The following is a 24,984-nucleotide window of genomic DNA, read 5'->3' as shown; positions in this document are numbered from 1 at the left end:
TGGGCTGTCGGGCCAAACAGGCCAGCTCGACACGATTAAAGCACTTTCGGGTCGTACCTGGGCCGGCAGTTCAGCCCATGAGCAGGCACGGCACGGCCCGTTTATTAATCCGTGCCTAAACGGGCTCGTGCCGGGCCGTGCCGGGCCGCCCGTTTGGCCATCTATAAGTCGGAGGAATAAACCTCCCCCATCCTGAGCAGCCGGCTTTGGAGATCTTTTCTTGGTCCTCTACGAAATGAAAACCTCGGGGCAGGTTTACCCACTGGGTCGAGTGTTCTTCAAATATATATTTTTTTTCTTCGCAGTTCTTGTATCTGCAGTAAGGTACTTTTCATAATATAGATTATATAGATATGTTGCTTTATACTTTCAAAAACAACCATATGCTCGTTCTGCAAAAAGGAAAAGCAGTGGTAAGCTGATTAGATGGTGCCATTCTCAAAGATACCTGCTGTGCTATTTGCGAAGCACTGAAAGTTCTTCTTACTTGCTATAATTCTGGAAGCCCTTTATAGGTTACACAATGCCAGAAGCGTCAAATTAGGAGACTAACTAATGCAGTTACTAGTTAGGATACAATTTGCGCAGCTATACAATAATATACCTTGATGCATGCATATTTACTAATCAAAATGGTACGGTGTATCGTTTCTGCAGGTTTCACCAAATTAACTTGATCCTAAAAGAAAATCACTATGTGTTGGACAAAGCTATGCTTCTTGCCTCTCTCTCTTCCTCTTCCTCTTCCTCCCCTACAATAATCCTTCTCCAAAACCAGTGCCTCCTCCAGACCTGCTCCATTTGCTCCATTGGCAGTTGCTTCGTCTCTGGCAGGAAGAAGTATACGAAGAGTGTCATCACACACACCCATCCACCAAAGAGGAAGAATGTTCCAAACTTGAGATGGCATAACATTGCGAGGAAGGTCTGGCCAATCACAAACGTCACCAAGAAGATCACAGCAACGACAATACTCTGCCCGGCTGACCTGATCTCCAGTGGGCAAATCTCCGTCGGGACCAAGTAGGTCAGAGGTCCCCAAGACCATGCAAAGCCTGCAACGAACACGCACATGATGATCAAGACTAGGTATGCATACTCCTTTTCCATTCCTCCATGGTCCTTGAACTTTGCAGCTAGGACTGCCCCTACCATGATCTGTGACAAGATCATCTGAATGCCACCTACTAGGAAGAGCTTCCTACGCCCAAACCTGTCAACGACAACCATTGCTACAATGTTGGCAACTGTTGCACAGATGCGTGTGACAACCGCTGACATGAGGGATGCACTCTCCTTGAGCCCGATGGTTCGGAACATGACTGGCGCATAGAAGTTGATGACGTTGATTCCTGTGACCTGGTTGAAGAATGGAACCAAGAGTGCTATGACAAGCTGTGGCCTGTACTTCCTCTTGAATATGTTCCGGAGTGGATGTTGTATTGTCCTCGAGACATTGCTAGCAGAGACCAAATCATCAAGCTCTTTCTGGATTCTAGTTGTGCCACGTAGCCTCTGGAGCAGGATCTTTGCCTCATCAATGTTGCCATCACGTTGGATTATGAAGCTGGGTGTCTCAGGCAGGAATATTGCGCCCATGGTTAGGAATGCAGCTGGCACAGCTGCCAGGGAGAGAGAGATTCTCCAGCCCCATCCATCTACAATTTTCTCGACTCCGAAGTTGATGAGGTTTGCGATGAGGATGCCAATGCTTATGCAGAGCTCAAAGCCATTGTTGATGGCCCCACGGTACTGGGGTGGCGCCATTTCTGATAGGTACAGTGGAATAGACTGCAAAAGGATATATTGCCGTGTCAAGTTACTGTGTGTTCATAGGGGTATGAGTGTGCATGCGTTGTGAGTGTCGGAGTTGTACTGTGTGATCTCAAAGAAAAGTTATTGTATATTGCTTTAGCTTCCTAGTTTGATATTTATTCCTGAACAAATTAATACGCTTTACCGTTGAGAGGGAGCATGAATGTCCCTCGCAGATTATGAATCTGGAAAGGTCTGATGATATCATGTGTCTGGGGGCATCTACATGTTTTGTTTCATTTTGCAAAAGCAGGTATGAGCAATATAATTTGGTGAATCCTGTATTAATTCTTCCTCTCTTTTTTCCCTTTCTGCTGTAGCAGGTTGGGATCCTTGCATGTCTAGTTTGTTACTTTTCTTGTGTATCTGATCGATGCTACAAAATAGAGTAGTGGAGATATTTTGTTCAATCCAATTCTTCCGGGTTTTTTTTCTATAAATACTTCATCCATACGAAATCCCTCAGGTCACTGGAAGAGCTGAACCTTGACTTAGTGGACTGCGTTTTCAATGCTAGTGATGCCCATGAAAAAGACTTGCATTGACCTTGGCTTGAGATTTTGAAGAATTATCATCTATTTATTTGGTGATGTTGACGAGGACAGAAGAGAAGATGAGCAATTCGCATTGGTTGTGGCTTGCTGGCTGGAGTGAAGTAGCGATGAGGTACACCGTACACCGGTTGAGAAATAAGTATCTAATTTCGAGTGCGTATGCGACCTCTTAACTCATCTAAATGGCTAGTGACAAAGTTTATTTGGTGTATTAATTAATGCTAATGTATATATGTGTGTGTAATGATGAGCGAGAGAAAATTATTACCTGGTTGGTGAAGCCTAGTCCTATGCCGAGCAGTATCCTGTTGAGGAGGAGCATGTAGACGTTGACGGCTGCCCCGCCGAAGACGGAGCCGACGATGAAGACGGAGCCGCCGATGAGAATGGAGGCTCGGCGGCCGAACCTCCTCGTGACGGAGGAGGCGAAGAGCGTGGAGACGAGGCCGGCGACGTAGAGGGAGGAGGTGAAGACGGTGAGGAGCTCGCTGTCGAAACGGCAGTAGTTGCTGACGTTCTTGTCCCCTTTCATCTGGAAGAACTTGCTGAGGAAGGACTCCATGGAGGTAACCCCACCTGGCAGTTTGACACTTTGACATGAGCAATAATAAATAAATAAATAAATAAATAAAAATGGAAACGAAAATCATCTATATATTCATCTGACACTCTGGGCTAGAGAGAGAGAGAGAGAGAGGGAGCGCCATGCATGCATGCTGCATGAATCATCTACTGCTTAAGCATAAAGCATGCATTGAGCTGAATTCAGCGAACTGCTAGTGTCGGTTGGGTTTTATTTCCTGCATGAATTGGGTTCAGTTCATTATTTCCATGGATGAATCCATCCATCTCTGATTTTGGTTGTGGTGCGCTGTTGGTACGACCAATCACAATTAATTAATACTAAATGCATTGCTGCTGGACTGGATCTATCCATGTCTGGAGCTAGTGAACCGGAAACCGTGCCCTGCATTATCCCTTTGCATCTCCTCTCCCTCCCCTGGAACAGCACAGCAGAGACTGACATACTCGTGCTTGCTTAGCTTGCAACCAAGGGATGGAAGAGAAGAGGGGGAGTGAAGGGCAGGCAGTGCAATGCAAGAGGGATGGAAGAAGCAAGCAACCTGAGATTCCGAGGTCATAGCCGAAGAGGATGCCGCCGCTGCCGGCCACGATGCAGGAGAGCACCACGAAGGACGTGACCCGGCCGCTGTAGCCGGCGCCGGCGGGGCCTTCCGCGAAGGCGCCTATGGCCATGCCGTCGGCGTCGGCAGCCGATCTCACTGCCTATACCTCGCTCTGTGTACAGTCAGTGTGTGTGTGTGTGTGAAGAGGATGGATGGAGGTTGGATGCTGGAATAATGGATGGATGGATGGATATGGTTTTTCTGAAGCAAGCAAGGGATCTGGGCTGTCTAATTTATTGGCGACGCTGCCGTCTGATGGGAAATGGGCAATGCCGATGGTGTGAGACGATGCCCAGAGGCCAGAGCAGCTAGCTATTCGAAAGGGACCACACCACGGATTCAGATTCAGTGGTTGCTGAAGGCAAGTCACCGAGTCCCGTGAAATCCATCCATCACAAGATCAATGGTCAGAGCTGCACGAACAGTTCCCGTACTACAGTACCAAACAATACCTGTGCAACAGTGTGTTGCTACAGTAGGCTGCTATGCTATTGGCATAGTGCCTTTCTTTGTCTTTCAGCGCATGTTACGTTGTGACTTATTGAAACTATCCCTGAATCCTGATTCCTTGAGCATCTCTCCAATAAACTCCTACTATTGAAAAAAGGACGTGCTCTAGCAATTTCCCAATACATCTCTCTTTCTCTATAACTATTGAGTTATCTCAATGTTTCACTCCAACTCCCCTCAAATAGAGACAAGATTATTAGGAGACAGTAAAAGTATTCCTCCTAATAATCTATGAAAATGGTATTAGAATATCTCGATAACATCTTTAGAATTAGGGAACTGCTCGGAGATGTTCCTTCCTCTTCCTCACTGCAAGCCCAAACAGGCAATGGAATGGAATGAAACCAATCACTGCTTGCATGATTGTGCATCTGTCCATGCTCATCTTCACCACTCCATTAAAAGTATTTGTGAGCTGGACAGAGCATGCAGCCAAATAAAAAGCAAGCCACACAGAGAAAGGCTAAGCGTCGAAATCGACACGACTTTGTTTTGTTAAAAAGGAAAAGAAGAAAATTCTCTTTTAGAAAGCAAGCAAAGCAACAGAGTAAAGGCAGGCAGGCAGGCAAATTCAGCAAAGAAAGAAAGCCACCAAGGATCAGATGGATCCATCAAGGTCAAGCCAGCCCCCAAGCCGGCGATCCAGGTTCGAGCCCTGGCGATGGCACCGGAAGGCCCCTCAGCTAGCCTCCTACATGAAAAATGAAAAAAGAAAAGAAAAAAGAAAAGAAAAGAAAAGAAGATGGATGCATCAATATGTGTATGCATCGACACCTATATGTATGCATCGATCATGCACTAGCTAGTAGTATCTGGGATGCATCATGGGTGCAGATCCAAGCACATACGTACATTTCAGAGACGCAGACACAAAGCACCGCATTATCACACGGCCTTTCCCCCCCTGCTCCTACCAGTAAAGATTCAGAGGATTTCGTTTTCTTCGGTGCCATAGAGCAATCACATCACAAAAAACTAAAGATGAAAAAGAAAAGCGGTTGCCATGCATGGGCAATCGGATATGGCACCACTCCTTTCCCTCTCCCTCTCCATCTAGAAGAGAGGACACTTTGAGCTACCATAGATTCCACACCAAGCCAAGGAAATGATATATGTATTCACAGTTGAATGTGCTCCACTTATTACTTAACAAAAACCTACCAGTACGTTGTGTGTAAGTATTATTTATTCCCTGAATTGCTGCTGGACGGAACAAGAAGGAACAAGCCTAGGTCAGAATCATCATGCATACTAAGCCCGGAACAGAATGTCAGCTCCAATCCTGCTCAACCAACAAACCAGCTCTCTGACACCGGGGCATACTGTATGCCTGTGGTGCCACTCCTGGTCAGGACCTTGAAGCTGTCCGCGGTGAAGCCCCCTTGCTCGTCACCAGGCTTCTTACACACCTGCCTCTCCAGGACAGAGTAGGCGCAGTACTCCACATCGTAGATCTCCAACCCCATCTCAAAGTAGGAGATAGATGCCCCGACACCCTCACCTACAACAACAGCAGCATGCTCAAAACTGGATATTGCACAGCAGTGCAAGGACCCAGACTAGCATATATACACAGCTTGGATGCTCACCGTGTGTCACTAAGAGTAGGTTTTCATGAGGATACTTGTCAGCCAGAGCCTTGATGACGCTTGCATATCTGCTTCTTGCCTCCAAGATGGACTCTTCCCATTTTGGTACCTACAGGCCCCAAAAAAAGAAATGTTTTTGAAGGGTGCTGCCATGGAACAATATGGATGGATGGATCCCACTACAAAATCAGTTACCCCCGGGTAGATTGGCTCTGCAGAGTGGTCAATGGTTCCGGCCGGGAAGATGGCCTCAAGCTCTGGCAAGTCGGGAAACCACTTGCTGACGCCGGGAGCCACCTTGCCAACAATACCGCCCATTGCTTGAGTATTCATCATCTCAGACAATCCATACTCAATAGACACCTGAAGGATGGAAAAGGGCATATGTACAGGGCACTAGTTTCCTGATGGAGTTGCAGCAGGCATTTCATTGCTGTGACTGTGAGCAGGTTGAATTGAAGAAACAGCAGATTCATACATCGGCATGAAATTTCTTTGCTACGTACCTTGAGGCGTGAGGTGTCGAGGGGCACATTGGCCGCGTCCTCGATGGCGAGCAGCGCGGCGTCGTCGGGGACGGCGCATAGCGCGGCGACTGCCCGCGCGGCGGTCTGCCGGCATCGCAGGAACGGGGAGACGAGGACCCGGTGGACGGCCCACCCGTCGGCGGCGGCCGCGGCCCTGATGCGCTTGCCGACGGTCCAGGCGCGGAGGAGGCCGGCGTCGGTGAGCGGCGGGTCCCAGGGGCGCGGCTTGTTGGCGAGCCAGATGGGCTCGGCCTGGTCGAGGCGATCGCCGTGGCGCATGACGACGACGCGCTGCATTTCCTTCCCCTGCGGGATTCGGATTGCGGCGGCGGCGGCGGATGGGGTGGGGGAGTCGTCGGCGGACGCGCACGCGCGGCAGCAACAGCCGAAACGCCTGTACTAGCGTCGGCGCCGCGACTCATGGCACCGAGGTTCTTAACACGCATCTAAGCTGGGACCTACGTGATACGAGATCGGCACCCCGAATCTAGATGCCAAGTTATTAATATAGCCCCGCCTCCATCTTCTTCCTCAAATTGTCGAGTGCAAAATGAATGTATGAGAAATGGGAAAAAGATTAGATTTTGTTCTCAAATTGTCCAGTGCAAAATGAATGTCTGAGAAATTTGACAACCCAGAAATGATATATCCTCATCGCTCTCCCCGGTCTCCCAAACTTTGGAAATTTAATGTACTCCTAATAACAGCTTTAAACAAGAAGTTGCAGCATACCTCTAGGAGGTCATCAGGTTGAATATTTGGTCGGTAAATTGTTTTTTTAGTCTAATGACTTGATCCCACACTTCTGCACACAAGTTTGTTTCCTTTTCCTATGCTGCAAAAGAAAATGCTAAGTTTTCAAATAAATTTTATGACATCACAATAAGATAGGTGCACAACCAGTGAGCCAGGAGGACTGATGGATAGTACAAATTAAACTATAGCACGGTGAGCTAAACCAAAAATATGCTAAAACTCTGAAAAAAATTGTAGTAACTATCCCTGGTTGAACCCTGAAAAATTTCTTGTTCTACATCACCTCAGGACATCATGCTATCAGTTGCTTGATTCAGAAACTATGCTAACCATCTGCATGTTTGCCTTTGGCGATAGTAAGCAGCTGTCTGTTATACTGAAATTAGTGTCATACTAGCTTGATTCATTCTAGGTTTGGAAATTAGTGTCATACTAGCTTGATTCATACTAGGTTTGGACTGAACACATTTCAAACTAAATCATTTCAAATGACAGAACCCAATCCAATTGCTGGAGCCTTCCTATTGTAAACCAATTCTGCAGATCCTGATTCTTGAGTTCAATGAGACATGTTTGTTTTCATATTGTGAATAGTTAAATCTGAACATGTATGCTCTTGTTATGAGTACATGCTGCCAAACTTGAGTAAAAAAAAGGTCAATTCAGTTTGTTGTATACTATCAATTTCAGAAATATCACAGGTGAACTGCTGCCAAAATCTGAAATGCAACAAGAGCTTCTTATCTCAGACATGTTTCCCATGGACAAATTTCATTCATATGCAAGAGATGGTACATAGTTTGGCATCAGCTACAATATTTTGAACAGCTACAATCTGAATTGCAACAAGAGCTTCACTATAAATGTAATTTGACCACTTCAAATAGCGCTAATTTCAACCAATACAGAAGCATTCTCAAAATGCCGTGCAGCAAAGGCTGCTCAAACAATAGCAAAACGTGTAAGATTAAACTGGATGATGCATAACATTTTCACTAGAACTTCCAGAGGAAGAGATCGAGGTACCTTGGTACCTGCAGATGGAAAGAAATGCAGCGGAGGTTCAGTTTCATTGGGGAGGCAAGGGCCTGGAGTGCAGCTAGCCCCGGGAGGCCGAGCTACTGCCGTAGCGATAGCTGCTGCTCGTACAGCTAGCCTCGTCGGGCTGCGGCGGCGCCCTCTGCGCCAGCGAACGGGCGGCGGCGACCTTGGCGACCAGAGGGAGGCGGCGGCGAACCGAGGGATCCGTCCCTGGTGGAGGCGGCGGTCTTGTTGGCCCTAGGACACGGAACGGAGGGGAGGCGGTGGAGGGCGGCGGCACTCCAGGCGAGGCAAGGGCGACGGTGCTCTGCCAGGAGCCGGCGGAGGAAACCCTAGGCGGCGGCGTCTTGAGGAGAAGAAGCGTGACGCCCCCTGCGCGAGGCCCAGAACGAACGAACGGAGGGGAGGCCGCGGCTGACGAAACGGAATGGAGCAGCTGACGGAATGGAACGGAGGGGCGGAATTGCAAGAACGCCCAGCGAAGGTGGGGGGAGAGGCGGGCGTCAAAGTGTAAAAATTCCCCAGATCTGTCCGGTGCCTTCGGATGGGGATCCGGTGGTCTGTGTTGAAGTTTCCAAAGTTTGCACAAGAACCTTGATTTTCATAGGATATAGTGGCTTTATATTTAAGATAATATATTTTTGTCGATATTTTCTTGTTATAAAGCTATTTATGCCTAATGGACAATAATATATATGAGGAAGTAGGTGCTAAACTAATATAAGTGGCGCCTCTGCCTGTGGTTTTGGTCTGGTCAGGTCTTCCCATGGATTGAACAGATGCATGTCAACTCTTCTGCTCACAAAAATGGTAACAGCAATGGGGGCAAGAGCAGAAACAGTAACTGTATCACCTTCTTACTAGTGAGCTGAGCACCATCAACAAAGTATCTCTTCTAATCATCCAATAACACAAGGATGGCAAATTTATTCCTTCAGAGAAACAAACATGAACAAATGCAACATAAACAGATCGAAACATATCATCACCCTGTTCCCCCAACCATGCTTCATTCGAGTTGAGGCCGATCCCTAGCCTAGCTATCCGTATCCGGGATGAGTACTATGGACCCAGAGGTCTTCCTGCCCTCCAGATCTGCATGGGCCCGTGCAGCTTCCGACAACGAATAGGTGTGGTTCACGCGAACGCGCAGCACCCCGTTAGCAACATTGGCAAACACCTCGCCAGCAGACTCCAGCAGCTCATCGCGGGTAGCAGTGTAATGCATCAGGCTAGGCCGAGTCAGGAACAGCGACTTGGAAGCCAGGTCGCTCATTGGAAACGGGTCAGGTTTGCCTGAGGACTGCCCAAATGACACCAGGAAGCCGCGGGGCGCCAAGCACTCTATGGAAGCCTGCACCACACAGCAAGTCATTTTGGTATCTGTCACGGCGCCTAGAGTTGTGTATTAAAAGTTAAAATCGAAGAACGAGTGCTCTGTAGCACATTGTTGATGAGATCAACACTCTAGTAACACTAGTGATTGGAAGAAAGAGCAATGTAATCACCTTGTATGTATCCTTTCCAACAGAATCGTAGACCACGTTCAGACCTTTTCCAGAAGTAATCTCCTTGACTCTTGCCACAACATCTTCCTTTGTGTAAATTATCACATGGTGGCATCCATCCTGGGTCGCCTGAGCCGCCTTCTCTTCATTGGAAACAGTCCCAATGATAGTGGCACCAAGTGCATTTGCCCACTGACAAAGGAGTGAGCCAACTCCACCAGCAGCAGCGTGCACCAGGACAGTGTGGCCACTCTCAACCTGCACATGGCAATCAGGTGGGTGGCTGGACATCTAGACACACAGAGAGGTACTAACTAGCTGTTTTGCTGTGCCGATGTGGCCGTAGTACCTTGAATACACGGCGAAGCAAGACATGGGCAGTCATGCCCTTGAGCATGACCGAAGCTGCTTGCTTGTGATCAACTGAAGGCGGCACAGGAACAGCAACGCTGGCTGGAAGGATCTGCTCCTGGGCATAGGATCCCATGGGGTTGCCAGCATAAGCAACAACATCCCCAACTTTTCTGCCAGTGAGGCCAGGCCCAACTGCAGTGACAACGCCAACAGCTTCCATGCCTGGAGCATGTTATTGGTTGATGAATTGAATTTAAATTTGTCTATCTAAGAGGAAAATTTTTAATTTTATGCAATCAGAAGAGAATATTGATTGGGGGAACCTGCCTGGGGTGAAGGGCAGCGCGGGCGCGGCGTAGACCCCCTTCCGGAAATAGACATCGATGAAGTTGACGCCGATGGCGGTGGTCCTGATACGGATCTCCCCTTCCTTGGGGTCCCCGAGCTCCACCTCCTCCCACCTCATCACCTCGGGGCCGCCGAGCTCATGGACCCTGATGGCCTTGGCCTTCACCATGATGCGGTCGCCGGAGCAGCGGAGGCGGAGGCGACAGGTGGAGGAAAGGGAGGGACGGGAGCGGGAGGGAGCGAGGGAAGGCAGCAGCAGGTGCAGGTGGGGGAGGAGGATGAGTGGCCGGGGGGAGCAAAGAGGAGGAGGAAACCCAACAAGTGGCTGTACGGGATGTCGTCATCGCCGACGTCTGCCTGGCACGGTGGCAGCACTACAGCCCTCCTGACTAGACGAGACTCTTCTTCTTCACGGGCCCGCCCATGCCCATAGACATCTGCTTGCTGGGCCACATTGCAAAGCCTCGGTTTGGTGCCACGGACAAGAATTGAATTCATTTACGAATTGTAGCGCAACAGTTAAATTTAAATATTGCTCTAGCCTTGTGATTATAGAAATAGTAATACACTCTGTTCTGCTATCAACCAGCAACAGTGTTTTTCTCTCACACCAAATCAGCATCAGTCATCAGCCACCAGCCAGTCAACAACACTTTCCTCTCACAACAAATCAGTTCCAGCCGCCAGTCGCAGCCAGCCGAACAGATTGATAATTGTTGGAAAAGTGAAACCATGCGCCTAGCATGACAAGTACAACTGCCACTGTTGCACAAGGCACCAGGAACATTTGATACTTGTCGGACGAGGAACAAACAGGGAGCTAGGTAGTGTCGGCCATGGAGAATTGGCCAACCTTAAACCTCATGTCGCTCTTCCCCCAGATGAAATCGATCCTCAAGCACAGCACGGGCCGAGGCGGCGAGCGGGTGAATGAAATGAATGCCGCAGGCAGGCAGCCAAGGGGTCAGGCGCTCAGCCACCAGCTCAGTTGTGGCAAATATCAGACAGGCAGGCAGGCAGATTGGTAAACTCAAAGACGGACAGAGACGAACGAGACTGACAATTAAAGGAAACACATGCTTTTCCTGTCAAATAAAACAGATGCTAGGATGTTCCAAGTAGTAAAACTTGCGCCCGAGCAAGCAGCACAGGCAGCTAGCTCTTGGATTAACCTAATAGATGCTGCACGAGCAGGTTCTCAAAGTAAAACCATGTGTAAAACTAGCCCCGTCCAGAATACATCAAAGAGAAATACAACTCGATCGACTCCTCTGTTATCATCAACATCCTTCGCTCCTCACATTCATAAGAAATTAACCATGGATTTAGCATATGCTCACTCGGATCAGTTTCACGCTACCCATCCTAGCATTTCTATAGAGGAATGACCTCAACGTCATCATGCTCGCTCTTTGCAGCTCCATGCTCGGTGTTGGCTGCTCCATTCTCCGGGGCCACAGGACCACGGTTCAATGGCATGCTCATCTCTTGCACTGGAGGTGGGTTCACAACTGTCATGGGCACCGCGCTGTTCTCTGCAAGCCGACCCCTTCTCTCGCGATGCTCCTGGCAGTTTGCACACCAGTGCAAGCAGCAGTGGACCATGCACGGGTCACACGGAGAGTTCTGGAACAAACATAACAACAATCGTCAGCCAAGTTGTAGTAAGACATTCAAGTACCACAAGAGACGAGGTACAACATGTGATGGGCACATCTTAACAAAGGAAACAGTGAACAAATTGCACCTTAAGATGGTATTTCCTCTGAAGTTCTTGACGGAAAATGCCAGTATAGGTAGCACATAACCACCAACTAAACACCAAACCTTCTCCGATCAGAAACGATGTCCTTGGATCCACACCATGAAATATTGCCGTCAGAATTGCCAGCGTGATCCCTCCTTCAACAAACACAGCATGGCAGACGCAAGGAGTTGTCCAGGGGATGTCCTCTCTAAGTTCCTCGACGTTGCGTCCAAACAGCACGCAAGGACAAAACAGTCCAGTTCGGCCTAGTGTCACAATAAAGCAGACAAATTAACAGTTAAATACCGCTTCGCCAGCTACCTTCCCTTCAAACAGGCACTCCAGACATAGCACCCATATACATGGGCATAGAGAGAAATGAAGGGCAAAGCCCCAAATCATATGTTGACCTTTGACTGCTCAGTTATCCAAATTCGAGCATTCAATTGGTGGTGTATTGTATTTCACACGGACTGGCAGACAGAGAAAAAAATATCCACTGAAGAATAAGTAGAGTGGCAAAGGAAGAGAAGTTTAACCTAGGTAAAGCTTCCTGAAAGAAAATATATAAAGGAATTAAAAAATAAGCACGGGAACTAGATGATGCTTCATGAGACTGCATCCATCAAAAGTAACATGCATGAGCCGACTGACTGCTGTGAGTATTTTGTAAACAGGAATGATGTGCAATGATGAGTGCCTGGTGCAAATTTTGTGTAACGGTGCTGGGACTGGAATCTGGCAGATGAGCCCGCATCCCTTGTGAAGAAGTTAGGATGCAATGCAATGCGACAGATGAGATAGATATAGAGGAGAAACTAAAAAATATTTACAGGTTTCGGGGTCGTCGGTGCATCCGAAGATTCCGGTAGTCCAGGGCTCGTCGGCGGGCGGCTCGTAGCTCTCGGGCAGGACCTGGCCGCACTCGCTGCACCTCCGGCCTTCGAGCTGGTCGAGGGATGGAGAGGGGGATCAGATTCAGATCGGGGGAAGAAGAAACCGCGAACGGGCGGACGGACCTGCGGGACGTGGACTGGCTGGTTGAGCTCGCCGGGGAGGATGTCCTCGGCGGGGGCGTCCTGGTCCTTGGTGAGCTTGACGTAGCGGGAGGGGTGGCTGCTGGTGGCGTCCTCCGCCATGGCCCCCGCCCGAGGCCGAGATCGAGGCGACGACGCGAACGCAAAGCCACGGTCAGATCACACCACACGGAATGGGAACGGGATCTGCCTTTCCTTGTTCCGACCGAAAAGGAAGAATGGGCCTCTGATGGGCCTGTAGGTCTCCTCCTTTCCTTTTTTTTAGCTATAGATCACCAGCATATATATATCATTAAAAATCACAAAGTTAGATATATATATACCATTTCTCTAAAAAAAGTTAGATATATACCATGATTTTAAATAGCCGGCTATTGCGGGGGCTATAGACTTTTTAGAGGGTTCTCGTTATGTTATTTGTATTTGTGCCGCTATAGCATCTATGGACGCTAAATTAGGCTATAGCTGCGCTAAATGGCGTAGCTATAGCACCACTATAGCCTTATCCTTAGTTCAGTGCTACTGTTTGGTCTTTTGGACAATTGGATATTTGATTATATGAATTTTATTGTATGGTTAACTTAAGTAATGTTCCCATAGCTCTAGAAATATTGTTAAGTTTATGAAATTCGCTAATTACTATATTTTTGTGCATCTATTACTTGTATTTTTCATGATGTAGTAGTAAACCGATATTTGCCATAGCCTGCTATAGCCTTCGCTATAGCCTTCGCTATAGCCTCAGAAAAAAATACGCCGCTATTTGCCATAGCCCGCTATTTAAAACCATAATATATACCATCGTGACCCACATGTCATTGACTCATGTGAGCCCCACACATCAGTGAGATAGTGATGATATATATCTAACTTTGGGATCTTTTAACAGTACATATCCAAATTTCTCATGAATCATCAACGTACCATTTGTGTGAAATTGAGAGAAATAGAAATAAAGTGAATTATACCTGAATAATACTGCTCGTATTTGTTCATTTCAAGCCAGTTTTATTTTATATTTCTTTTGAGATGTACACGTTTTTTTTTTCTGAGTGAATTGTTTCTTATCACCTGTAGCAATGAACTGGCATCAATCCAGTTATTATATTAATATAAACATCATTCTCTCTGCGACGTACCGTGGTAGCACGAACTGAAGGGAAGGAAACAGACGATGGCCAAACTGCGTCGGCGTAGAGTCGAGGGGGTGTTTATATTTATATTACTACTACTACTACTTATAACAAAATAGTATGGTTTATTACCGGCCCCCAAGGCACGTTTCCATCCATTCTCTCTGCTGACTATATAACCAACCAGAGGACCAGACGTTGGGTAGCAGCATCGATCCCAATCCCATATCCCCTCCAACAACAAGCCAAGCTAGCTAATAGTAACAAAGTGCGAGACATGGCAACTTACGGTGGTTATTCCTCCAGCTGCAAAGTAAACCTCGCCTGCCTCTTGATGGTCGTCTTGCTCGTATCATCCCCTAGCAAGAGCCATGGCGGCGGCAACATTGCCATCTACTGGGGCCAGAATGGCAACGAGGGCACCCTGGCCCAGACCTGCGCCACCGGCAACTACGCCTTTGTCAACATCGCCTTCCTCTGCAGCTTCGGCTCGGCGCAGACGACCCCGCAGCTCAACCTTGCAGGCCACTGCGACCCCTACTCCAACGCCTGCACCAACCTCACCGCCGACATCACCTTCTGCCAGTCCAAGGGTGTCAAGGTCATGCTCTCCATCGGCGGCGGCGCAGGAGGCTACTCCCTCGACTCCCAGCAAGACGCCTTCCAGCTCGCCCAGTACATCTGGAACAACTTCCTCGGTGGCCACTCCGACAAGAGGCCCCTGGGCGATGCCGTGCTCGACGGCATCGACTTCGACATTGAGGGAGGAAATCCAGACCACTACGGAGAACTTGCAGCGTACCTCAAGTCCTACGGCGCCAGCAAGCAGGTGTACCTGTCGGCAGCGCCCCAGTGTCCATTCCCGGACCAGTGGGTAGGCAAAGCCCTTCAGACGGGGCTCTTCGACTACGTCTGGGTCCAGTTCTACAACAACCCGCCTTGCCAGTACACACCGGGGAGCACCGCAAACCTCATCAACTCCTGGAACCAGTGGACAACAGCGATCAATGCCACATACATCTTCCTCGGCCTGCCGGCCGCACCAGATGCTGCAGGAAGCGGCTTCATACCAGTGGAGAGCCTCAAGTCGCAGGTGCTTCCGGCGCTCAAGAACTCCACCAAGTACGGTGGAGTCATGCTGTGGTCCAAGTTCTATGATGACCAGGACAGTTACAGCTCCGCCATCAAGAACTCCGTCTGATCTGCACTGCACGGTTTCATTCTGGATGTGAGGATTCATACATGCATGTGTGCTCATCGAGTTGTCATGTAAAAATTCTACTGAAATAAAGACCGATATTCCTACCACCCTTCGGGCCATCATCCTATGTTTTCTGCTGAGCTTCAGTCAAGATTAATAAGAACCAAGGAACTAATAAGTACCTCCTTAAATTGTGCCTGGGCTCCATTGGGATAACCTTGTCGCACCTAAAACAGATGGCCCACTGATCAGATTTGCAGAAAAGAAAAGAAAAGAAAAGAAAAGGGTATGCAGAGAGAATTTACTTGAATACTGAGTTCACAGAGACTACCTTTTCAAATTCTTCATCAATTAAAGAAACAAACTCACATGTTACAGCTTGGTTCCACACCTAATATGGTAAGATTTCACAAGGAATAAAAATGCCAAAGAAACAAAATGGACAGTGCATGCAAAGACACATACCTCTTAGCTAAAGGAGGCAAAAACCATAAAACATAATAATTCATTTGGCTCATCTATTCATAAGTTACAAAGCTATTAAAAAGGGGCAAATAAAAGATACTGTAAGTTGCAGCTAGCTAATATTCCCTGATTCTTCTAGTGGGTTACAGAAACATCCCTAGTTTCCCTACACCTAGCTTGGGTTTCTTCAAGCAGAAGCGTCAGCATGAGCTAGATAGAACCTGTCTGTTGCCTGGATGAACGCTGAAAGTAGTACCTGTTAAAGGTAAATGGTAGCGGTTATTCATTAGCATCAAGTACATCAACAGATAACTCAAAAAAAAAAAAAGTGGCATCGCATACACGAAAATGTCGATTCCATGGAGAGATGAGTATTTCCTGAGCAGGCGTTCTATGGTATACCATTCTGATCGTTGGGAGCCACTTTGGTAACCAATTCGGGGCATGCGGATAATTGCTTCAGACAAAAGAAATGGAAATGAACAAGAACAACTGAGCCTGATAGTAGCTAAAGAGATAAATCATATTGGGTTCAATGCAAAAGGAAAAAAAGGGAAAGAGCTTCAAAGGAGTGCAAGTGATTATAGCAGTTATACAAACATGTTTTGATGATTTAAAATTTAAAGAAACTACGCCTGTGGTTACGGACATTAAGGTTAAACTGGATGTTTAGCATGTACTCCCTCCATCCCCAAAAAAAGTCATCCTAAGAATTCTAGGACAAATTAACAAGAAGGTAAAATAACCATGTTTGCCCCTATTTATTATCCATATTTGGCACTAATTGATTCTTACATGCACATGCACTTTCTAAATAGGGTAAGATGACTTGTTTTGGGGACAAATTTTGAATCCTAGAGTGACATGTTTTTTGGGACGGAGGGAGTAGATATTACTTGAACTAAAAAGCATATTGACAACTAGAATAAATTGGCGAAGAGTTGGGATGGTGTTTGGATAGTTAAAAAATATGCTCTAGATTTGTAAACAATTTGATATCAAGGAACCAAAAGGGAACACTACCAGAATGCTGAGCAGCTGAGAAGGCTGCTTTTGATAAACAGAGCTCCAAATCAGGTATGGAGATTTCACTTCTTGGAACTTTACGTCTCCGACTGTAAGACTGAACAATAGCTAGTGCCACCCATAAAGGTGCATCCAAACTCCGGGTGCAGTTGACTTCTGCAGTAGGGATACAAATGAAGACATATAGGCCAGATCATTCTGAAAAATAAATCTACAACATAATAGAGGGCGGACATTTGGTAGATTTAGTAAATATAAGCTGGAGAATTTGATGCAGCCATAGCGTTTGATGGGCCTTTTGACACAACACACCGACAAGCAAAAAGTTTCTATTGCATATGGATGTGTTAGCGCGCCCCACCTAGCCAACCCGACCATAAAACCCAGGTGTTATAGTGGGAGGGGTGGGGGCTTTTATCCATAGTCCATCATTCCCCCTACGGCGTGCGAGCCCGGCGTAGCCCGCAGCAGGTTCTAGTGCCCGGCGTAGCCCGCAGCAGGTCTCAGCACACGAGAGGCGCATGGGAAATCGCACAGCGGAAATGCGTGGCCGGGTGGGTTCGAACCCGGGACCTCGGCTCTGGTACCATGTTAGCGCGCCCCACCTAGCCAACCCGACCATAAAACCCAGGTGTTATAGTGGGAGGGGTGGGGGCTTTTATCCATAGTCCATCAGGATGGATAGGGAGTAACAGTAACACCCTGCCGCCAAAATCCACACTATACTACTCAGCCTGATGTAGGGCTGGACAAATCATGCACAGTTTCCGTCCCCTTTATGTAGAAGGGTTAATTGGAGGTGCTATGTTCAGAATGCATGTGTTTATATGCTCCATCAGCCTGTCTCAAGTTCCAACTCTACGTGTGGTACTGATCCTCCCACCATGTTACTTCTCCTGGGCCACATGAGCATAGCTACTGAAGTTCTTTTGAGCAACGTCAGCATAGTGCCGATGATAGTTTCAGCCCTATGTTTAACAGTTAAGTATGGTAAGAGAATTTCATGCATGTAAATATATGACACTTAATTCATCAGAGTGGTACTAAATTAGTGATATGCAGTGCACACAAAAGTAATCAAAATTAATCGAGCTAGTGCTGAAAAAACTAACCATCAAGCTGAATCAAGTGAAGATCCCCCATGTGGAGGTCATCAAACTCAGAAGCACGGTGATAAGCATCTGGAATGCATGTTGAGAGACTAGTCAAAGCATCAAACATTCCTCCATGCCCCCATGTCCCAGAATTATCTATGCAACTGCGACAGCATTGCAAGTTAATTTAGATTTGATTCACAAGAAAATTGGCAAATATTGAAGGACATAAAACATACTGAACATCTTTCAGTTTCCTATTGTTTATGGTAAGATACTGAACTACTTAAAATAAGTAGTTGGAAACTTGACATAGGAGAGGCTTAGTCTTTTCTGTCATGAATAGCACTTGTATAGTTGTATTCAATATTATGGTACATCATACATTAATTATTAATTAGTTAAAGATTTCTAAGAAGAAGTAGAAGCCTTTCATAAGTAATGTAATCATGTTATCTTCCTGGAATTAGCACCTGAATATGATGGCAGGCTTTGCAGGGCAAAGTTTTGAAGGATTGGTACAATCTCCATACACAAGTTGGACGCATCCTGAGTCTGAAATATTCTGGCATGCTGTGATATCAGGTTCCTTAACAGCTAGTGTCTTGTAACCCAAAGTTTCCCATTTGGCAAACCTCTTTTCTTCTACTTTTTTCTTGTTAACTACACGTTTCAGGAACTTTTCTTTTGGCGCTGCTCTTTGCCTTCCAAGTTCAGATGTGGCATCTTCAATTGAACGCGAAGCCTCTTTGAACTTATTGACCCAGGATAGGTATGCAGCTTCATTAAGCCCAGGATCAACACTAATAGAATCAGAAGCCCTTCTAATTACAGTTCCATTGCCATCAGCAAAATTTGGGTTGATTTCAAATGCCCGTTCATCCTTTTCTGAAGGTTCATGGCTACGCATCATTACAACCTTTTCAGACATTGTTTTCAACTTTGCCAGTTTCTCCACATTAATTGTGTCAGAAGTGGTGCCCTCATTGATTGTCTCTGTGGTTGTATCAGCAGGATCGAACAGGTGCAAGCCAAAGATAATTGATCTCATGTCACTAGCTTCATTTCCCAGAACTCCACCCTTCACATCAGTTCTATGATCTTCTCCAATAATATCGTGGCTAAGCTTAAGTTTTCTCTCGGCTCTTCGCATTATGACCTGATGTCAATTAAAAAAGAATAAGAAACTCAGAACTTCAGAAGCAACTTAATCAATAAAGCATTAGGGTTCCACTAGTAAGCCATACTCTTTACCTCTTCAATTGTACGCTGTGACACCAAATTTATTGACAGCACATGATTTAACTGTCCAATGCGATGAGCGCGCTGTAGAGCCTGCTTGTCAGCTTGAGGATTCCAATCTTGTTCGTAAAAGATAACCTACAACCAATCATCTCAATGACCATGGACAACATAATCAGAAAGGATGTATGGTCATCATTAGCGGTGGCATGCTCTCCCTCCTCCATCTCTTCCTTCGCCTCCACCACCGCACCACCACCGGACGATGCCTGCTTGCCGGCGGCGGGTCTTCTGTCATGGCAGTGGGCTGGGCCTGTATGGGCTGAGTAGAGCCCAAAGGAGGCCCGTGGCACTGTTCACGCGTGCTACTGTACGCATGAACAGTACCGTGTGTGATTAGGGTTAAGTAGGGGGCGCCTAGTCTATAAAGGCAGCCTAAGCCCTAGGGTTAGAGCTATCGAAGAAGAATAGAACCAGCCTTAGGCGGCCTGTTCTTCGGCGATCTGGCCGGGTTTCCAGCCCGGCCAGGCGTTTCAGTCCTGATCGCCGCCTAGGCCGGCCATGGTGCAGGAGAGAGATGGAGAGGGAGAAAGAGAGGGAGGGGCGAAAATGTAGGGAGGAGCAAATGGGAGAAGATGGGATCATGCATGGGTATTTTTTTGCATATGTTCGCCAACGAGGCGTGACGTGGCATGCCACATCGGCGCTGGGAGCTCACATGGTGTGTTTGGGACCCGGAATGGATCCCTTTAAACAGTTTTGGGACCCAAATATGCATTTTGAGAGTTTGGGTACCTAACTGATTCAGTGGGACAAAGTTTAGGGACCTGGGTGCATTTTACCTTATTCATAATAAATAAATGCTACTAGATTTAGTTGGTAAAACCATAAGATTAACAATGTTATCAAGTTCAATCAGACTCACAGTATCGGCACCAATGAGATTAAGCCCCACACCCCCTGCTCTAGTTGATATCATGAAAACAAAAGCTCCAATCTGATTATCATCTCTCATAAGGCCTTTAGTAGATTGAGAGCTGAAATTTCTTATTGCTGCAAACCGCTCCTCAGCACGTACTGAACCATCCAGGCGCTCATAAGTGTAATTGCGCATCTCCAGGAAATCCTATTGAAGTCATAATACAAAATATAAGTTACAATGACAAGTGTGCATGAGTATTAAGAAAAATAAGTTACTAATTGTATTAGCATGACTGGGAAAAGAAAACCTGCAGAATGTCCAGTGTTTGGGTCATCTGAGCAAATAGTAAAACACGATGTCCTAACTCATGGAGCTTCTTCAGAATAAGATCCAACACAATGAGCTTCCCACTAGCCTGAAAAAGGTGTCCGTATAAAATAAGTAAATAACTATCTCTTCAGCTTTCCCAAAGTCTGTTTACCTCCCTTGAGCCTGCTGGCTTAAGTGGCCCTACTTAGTTATGTGTCCTCATGCTGTCACCTGAGATTCTTGTACACCTACTATTTATGTGTTAATTGATCGCAGTGTTGCTGCCATTCTTAAAAATAAATCTCGAAAGACTTCTAGACCACAGTTTATTTTCCACTGTCCACAGAAGCACTATATGACCGATTGACCAATGACCATGAGGGGGACGAATAAAGAGCTGCATAAGCAACTTAGAATTTCCTAGTTTTTCAAAGTACAGATACAGACAAATGTGGAAATATACGAGACATGATGACACCACACCATGTATATTGTTTTAACCAGGTTTCACCAGCTCCTATTCATTTTTTTTAATAATAAGAAAAGGAATAAAAAAGGTGTTTCCTGTTTACCAGTTCTCCAATTGCATTTTCAGTTAAGCCGCTGTACGACACAATGAGCTCTTAGCATTTAATTTCATAATGAAGCAGACTAACCTGAACTAAATGCTCCCCTTCCACAAAAGGCTCAGGTTCAATGCCACTGAACAGATATGGGTGACTGCAAGCTTTCCTCAGCTGTATAACCTGTGGAGAGTTTAGAAGAAAAAAAAACAAGAGACGAACAATAAATTTTCAAGGAACTTCTAACACATAATCTCTAAAAAATGAGACAGAGTTAAAATGGTATAACTTTAAAAACTTAAGTTAACAAATTAAAAGGCTGTTGTGCTGGAGGGAGCTCGTAGTCAGTTGTGCCCCTTCTCAATCTTTCTGATATATCCTTGTACTTTATTATTTCTCATGTAATCAAGTCATTTCAGCTGCAGCTTTTTACCACCTCCTGGAACACTGATATGAACTAAAGAAATACCAATACTTGCTCTGGAAAATAAAAACTCTTATCTGTTTTGCTACATTAAGAAACTTCAGAGAGGAGTAGGAACAATAACGTGTCAAATGACTCACAACTCAATTAAATACTTTCCTTTTTGCTACATGCACACTAGTAAATAATCAAGTGGCAAACCACCAATGAAGTAACGAAAATGAACTCGCTAGCGTAGCACAGGTGATATTGAGGAAATAAAAAAATCTACTTAATTTAAATTATTGCAAAGCAGAAGATGCTTGTTTACAAGATGACGTAAAAACATGGGAAAACAATTACAATGTTCTGCAAAGACTGGTGGCGAGACGATCCTCCAGTAAATGAAAGAAGTGTTTGCAGCTCTTTCCTCAACACTGACATGTAAAGCTTCTTTTGTAACTGTGTCAGTGGCACCATCCTGTAAAAACAATATAAAACAGATTAAAAATAAAAGAGGACAAGGGCGCAAAAAAGGGGAAAATGTTCTCTTGAAGCAAAGAACCAGACACAGTTAGCTCAGTTAGTGGAGGCAGCGCCAGAACTCCACTCTCGATTAGTAAAGCTTTTGTCCTGCGTAGCATAAATGCTTTAAGTATGTGTTTAATAATCTCAAACTGTCTGTTTGCTTTATTAGCTTCGGCACCTGTTTCAGAAACAAGATATCAGTGATTCTGAAATCCAAAAGGAAGCAGTTTCAATGCAGAGCCCAAAAAAGAAAAGGCTCAGTTCGAAGCACAAACACACAACCAACATGAAAGAAAGAATGATTGAAAAAATGGTGAAGATAATCGATTTATGTAGGAAAAATCATCCCAGAACAGATTAAAACATTTGTAAAAGCACAGTTTTGATTGCCATGGACAGGTTTGTCAATCAACCAACTAAATGAAAAGGGACTCTGGTTTTATGTGTTCTATTAAGAGAATGACTAGACCAAAGGGTAAAAACATTAAACATCTAGCAGCAATTCACCTATGCACATATGATACAAAATGAAGCATGAATAAAACTCTGCAAATTTAAGCAATAGAAAAGACTGCATAACAAAAACAAACCAGTATATAGTGATCATAGCAAGAGTGCACAAATGCACTGTTGTTCAGAACAAAAGATACCTGACAATTGACGTATGCTATATCCCTCTAGAATTTGAAAGTAATACCTGTTAAAGAGTCCCCTGCTTCCTTGAAAGTGGAAAGAAACTCATCTAGCTTTCCAAATATTGAAGGCAAACAAAAGTGCATCAAAGCCCATAGTTCAGAAAGGTTGTTCTGGATAGGAGTGCCTGTTAGTAGTAGACGCCTTGGCATGATGAAACGTTGCTCAAGGACATTATACAGTACCTGGCAAAGAACTTTCTGAGTTTTTTTTTTCTCGAATGCACAGGAGAACTGCGCATCAATATATTAAGAAGAAGATAAAAGGGGGAGGAACCCCAAATACAAAACAACTACAGGGTTAGAGGGCCTGTAGCACGCCCTGAAAAAACACTATAAACTGTCTTTCTAAGGAAACAAAGCAAGACCAGACCACTAGACCAATTAGGGGTAAGGAGCCAGGGCGAGGAGATGAGTAACTCCTCGAGCCCCTGCTAAAGACCAAAGATGTACTTCTTCTCTAAAGAACTTTCTGAGTTGAACTTGGAAGTTTGTTCCAAAATATACATATACTGTAATTGATCGTAACTGAAAGGAAAAGGAAAAAAAGTATAACATTTGACACATGCACACTTATATTTATGCCTCAGGAGGTGCATGTATTAGCAATAATCCATAGGCACATAGAGTTAACAATTGGATTACAAGCTCAACTAACCTATAAAATTCAGAAAAATGCTGATGAAGGGATATAAAAAAATTGTAATTTGTTTGCTGCGGAATTGGCAAAGAACTGAATGCCAATCAGTTTATTTTTGAGCAATTTTATGGTTGTAGCCCTCAGAAGCTCAACACAGGTTGTACCTAGACAGCTGAACCTGAGTCCAGAAATTGCCAGTGGAACATGAATATTTCCACTTGGCGCCATCAAGTCAAAGCTATTCTTTAGTTGTTCTTAGTCACAGTGCCAAGTTTACCTTGGTAATTATGGATGCTCTGGCAATATACCTCTTGAAAGTAAAGATGCTTTTCCCTAACAGTACTGAAAGTCTGAGGTTCCTTGCTATTGAATCAAACTGAAAACTTCCCATAATGCACAGAATGAAGGCAGGTACATCCTATGGAGCTTATAGTGCAGTAGTACCAAGAGCTGCTAGGTGGCAAAAGCAGCACTACCAGGAAATAACCAGTCAAACCCTGAATTATAAGAAGAACTACATAAATAAAATGGCTGCTTACACTGGATGGATTTTTAAGACGTTGAGCCTCATCAATAATTGCGTAGTGCCAGGGAATTTGTGAAAGAAAGTTTTGATCCATCAAGGCTATGTCATATGTTGTCAAGAGCACATCAAATGATAATTCCTGTTACATGCAAAAAAAAAGAAAGAAAGAAAAAGCAAAAAGACATCACAAATATTGATGGGATACACATACACCTATTGAAGATAAAATATTCTGTAACAGAATAGCATACGCTAGAATGAGATGATGTGGAAGCCTTGTGCACATGATCGTACAAGGTTCTCCGAAGATCACGACGGTGCACCTTATTGCCAACATAGTGCAGGAGCCTCAAGGAAGGACAGAATTTACTGAACTCTGCGAGCCAGCCATCTGTTACACTTAGAGGACATAGCACAACTGCAGGGGTTAACCCTACCGAATCAGAAATGCATGTAGCATGCGCGGTAAGCTGTTAAGGAGATGGATGAAAAAAGAAAATGAGGGAGAGATGTACGCACGGAATGGTCCGGGTGCAACACGCTGGATTTTGAGGTGGCTCAGTAGAGAAATTGCTTGTAGGGTCTTGCCAAGCCCCATCTGCCCATAAGCTAGCCCGTATTATGGTTGGAAAAAGGAAACACATTATCCAAATGTTGGAGGATCATGTAGGCCGAGTAGGAGGTCCAACATTTGGCACAGGAACAAGGTCTATGGAATAATAATTGATAAAAGCATGCAGATTAAAGTATACACTGACTGAGCACGTGACCGGACACCTGGTCGGCAGGGCAGACAAAAGCTCACCTCATCACCTGCGAGGGATACGAATGAGAGATTGGCGCTGGGAAGGAGAAGTAGAGGACGGACGTACCGAGGACGACGTTGACGCCGAGGCGGTAGCGGCGGATGAGCCAGGCAACGCCATCGAGCTGGTGCGGCTTGAGGTCCGCCGTGACGCCAAGTTCGGGGAGGCAGGCTCCTTGGCCCTGCGCGTCGGCGGAGAGGACCAGGTCGGCGGCCGCTAGTAGGCGGCGCTCGTAGGAGGTCGCCATGGGGAGGGAAGGAGAGGAGAGGAGAGGAGAGGAGCGCGACGACGGCTGGTCGTTGTTGTTGGGTTGGGCCAGATCCAGCTGAGCAGTCATGGGCCATGCCCGAACCCGGCAGCTGAGCAGTCACTCTCTCCGAGACTCTGACCCCACCGGTCAGACCCACACTCGGCGATTGTTCCCAAAAAAAAAAGACCCACACTCGGCGATGAATTCGAAG

General features: G+C 45.9%; 6 protein-coding genes across 14 annotated transcripts; 1 reads left to right on the top strand and 5 right to left on the bottom strand.

Annotated features, from left to right (window-relative positions):
- Window positions 1-430: 430 nt before the first annotated feature.
- LOC120647648 (hexose carrier protein HEX6-like) lies at window positions 431-3,875 on the bottom strand. Of its 2 annotated transcripts, none has more exons than XM_039924520.1 (3): window positions 3,494-3,875; window positions 2,638-2,945; window positions 431-1,791 (listed from the first exon to the last, which is right to left on the bottom strand). In XM_039924520.1, the coding sequence occupies exons 1-3, from the start codon at window positions 3,624-3,626 to the stop codon at window positions 694-696; spliced, it is 1,539 nt and encodes a 512-aa protein (XP_039780454.1). In that variant the 5' UTR covers window positions 3,627-3,875; the 3' UTR covers window positions 431-693. The 2 variants fall into 2 exon arrangements, with proteins under 2 accessions (XP_039780454.1, XP_039780456.1); XM_039924522.1 differs by having other exon boundaries at window positions 2,638-2,959; window positions 3,494-3,632.
- A 1,110-nt stretch (window positions 3,876-4,985) lies between these two features.
- LOC120647650 lies at window positions 4,986-6,603 on the bottom strand. The gene is made up of 4 exons (XM_039924524.1): window positions 6,162-6,603; window positions 5,851-6,018; window positions 5,656-5,764; window positions 4,986-5,567 (listed from the first exon to the last, which is right to left on the bottom strand). Exons 1-4 carry the CDS (start codon window positions 6,477-6,479, stop codon window positions 5,353-5,355), a joined length of 810 nt encoding a protein of 269 aa, XP_039780458.1. The 5' UTR covers window positions 6,480-6,603; the 3' UTR covers window positions 4,986-5,352.
- Window positions 6,604-8,813: 2,210 nt separating this feature from the next.
- On the bottom strand, window positions 8,814-10,492 carry LOC120647649 (quinone oxidoreductase-like). The gene is made up of 4 exons (XM_039924523.1): window positions 10,169-10,492; window positions 9,837-10,063; window positions 9,488-9,745; window positions 8,814-9,333 (listed from the first exon to the last, which is right to left on the bottom strand). The coding sequence occupies exons 1-4, from the start codon at window positions 10,356-10,358 to the stop codon at window positions 9,016-9,018; spliced, it is 993 nt and encodes a 330-aa protein (XP_039780457.1). The 5' UTR covers window positions 10,359-10,492; the 3' UTR covers window positions 8,814-9,015.
- A 754-nt stretch (window positions 10,493-11,246) lies between these two features.
- LOC120647647 (cell number regulator 6-like) lies at window positions 11,247-13,209 on the bottom strand. Its single transcript, XM_039924519.1, has 4 exons — window positions 12,956-13,209; window positions 12,770-12,884; window positions 11,937-12,202; window positions 11,247-11,815 (listed from the first exon to the last, which is right to left on the bottom strand). Exons 1-4 carry the CDS (start codon window positions 13,073-13,075, stop codon window positions 11,564-11,566), a joined length of 753 nt encoding a protein of 250 aa, XP_039780453.1. The 5' UTR covers window positions 13,076-13,209; the 3' UTR covers window positions 11,247-11,563.
- A 678-nt stretch (window positions 13,210-13,887) lies between these two features.
- Window positions 13,888-15,592, top strand: LOC120647646 (acidic endochitinase-like). Its single transcript, XM_039924518.1, has one exon. The coding sequence runs from the start codon at window positions 14,384-14,386 to the stop codon at window positions 15,305-15,307; it is 924 nt and encodes a 307-aa protein (XP_039780452.1). The 5' UTR covers window positions 13,888-14,383; the 3' UTR covers window positions 15,308-15,592.
- Window positions 15,593-15,751: 159 nt separating this feature from the next.
- On the bottom strand, window positions 15,752-24,875 carry LOC120647643 (probable helicase CHR10). Of its 8 annotated transcripts, none has more exons than XM_039924509.1 (17): window positions 24,590-24,875; window positions 24,523-24,530; window positions 24,237-24,315; window positions 23,969-24,150; window positions 23,731-23,856; window positions 22,557-22,737; window positions 21,902-22,037; window positions 21,695-21,812; window positions 21,022-21,111; window positions 20,364-20,471; window positions 20,060-20,260; window positions 19,147-19,272; window positions 18,366-19,051; window positions 17,911-18,056; window positions 16,796-16,954; window positions 16,115-16,229; window positions 15,752-16,028 (listed from the first exon to the last, which is right to left on the bottom strand). In XM_039924509.1, exons 1-17 carry the CDS (start codon window positions 24,858-24,860, stop codon window positions 15,983-15,985), a joined length of 2,778 nt encoding a protein of 925 aa, XP_039780443.1. In that variant the 5' UTR covers window positions 24,861-24,875; the 3' UTR covers window positions 15,752-15,982. The 8 variants fall into 8 exon arrangements, with proteins under 8 accessions (XP_039780443.1, XP_039780444.1, XP_039780446.1 ...); XM_039924510.1 differs by having other exon boundaries at window positions 23,969-24,135; XM_039924512.1 differs by lacking the exon at window positions 24,523-24,530 and having other exon boundaries at window positions 23,969-24,135; window positions 24,590-24,853.
- Between the last annotated feature and the right edge of the window lie 109 nt (window positions 24,876-24,984).

The sequence above is a fragment of the Panicum virgatum genome, chromosome 9K, assembly GCF_016808335.1.
Source record: "Panicum virgatum strain AP13 chromosome 9K, P.virgatum_v5, whole genome shotgun sequence".
Taxonomy (NCBI): domain Eukaryota; kingdom Viridiplantae; phylum Streptophyta; class Magnoliopsida; order Poales; family Poaceae; genus Panicum; species Panicum virgatum.
The sequence above is the reverse complement of the archived record's forward strand: the minus strand, read 5'-3'. Positions and strand labels throughout refer to the sequence as shown.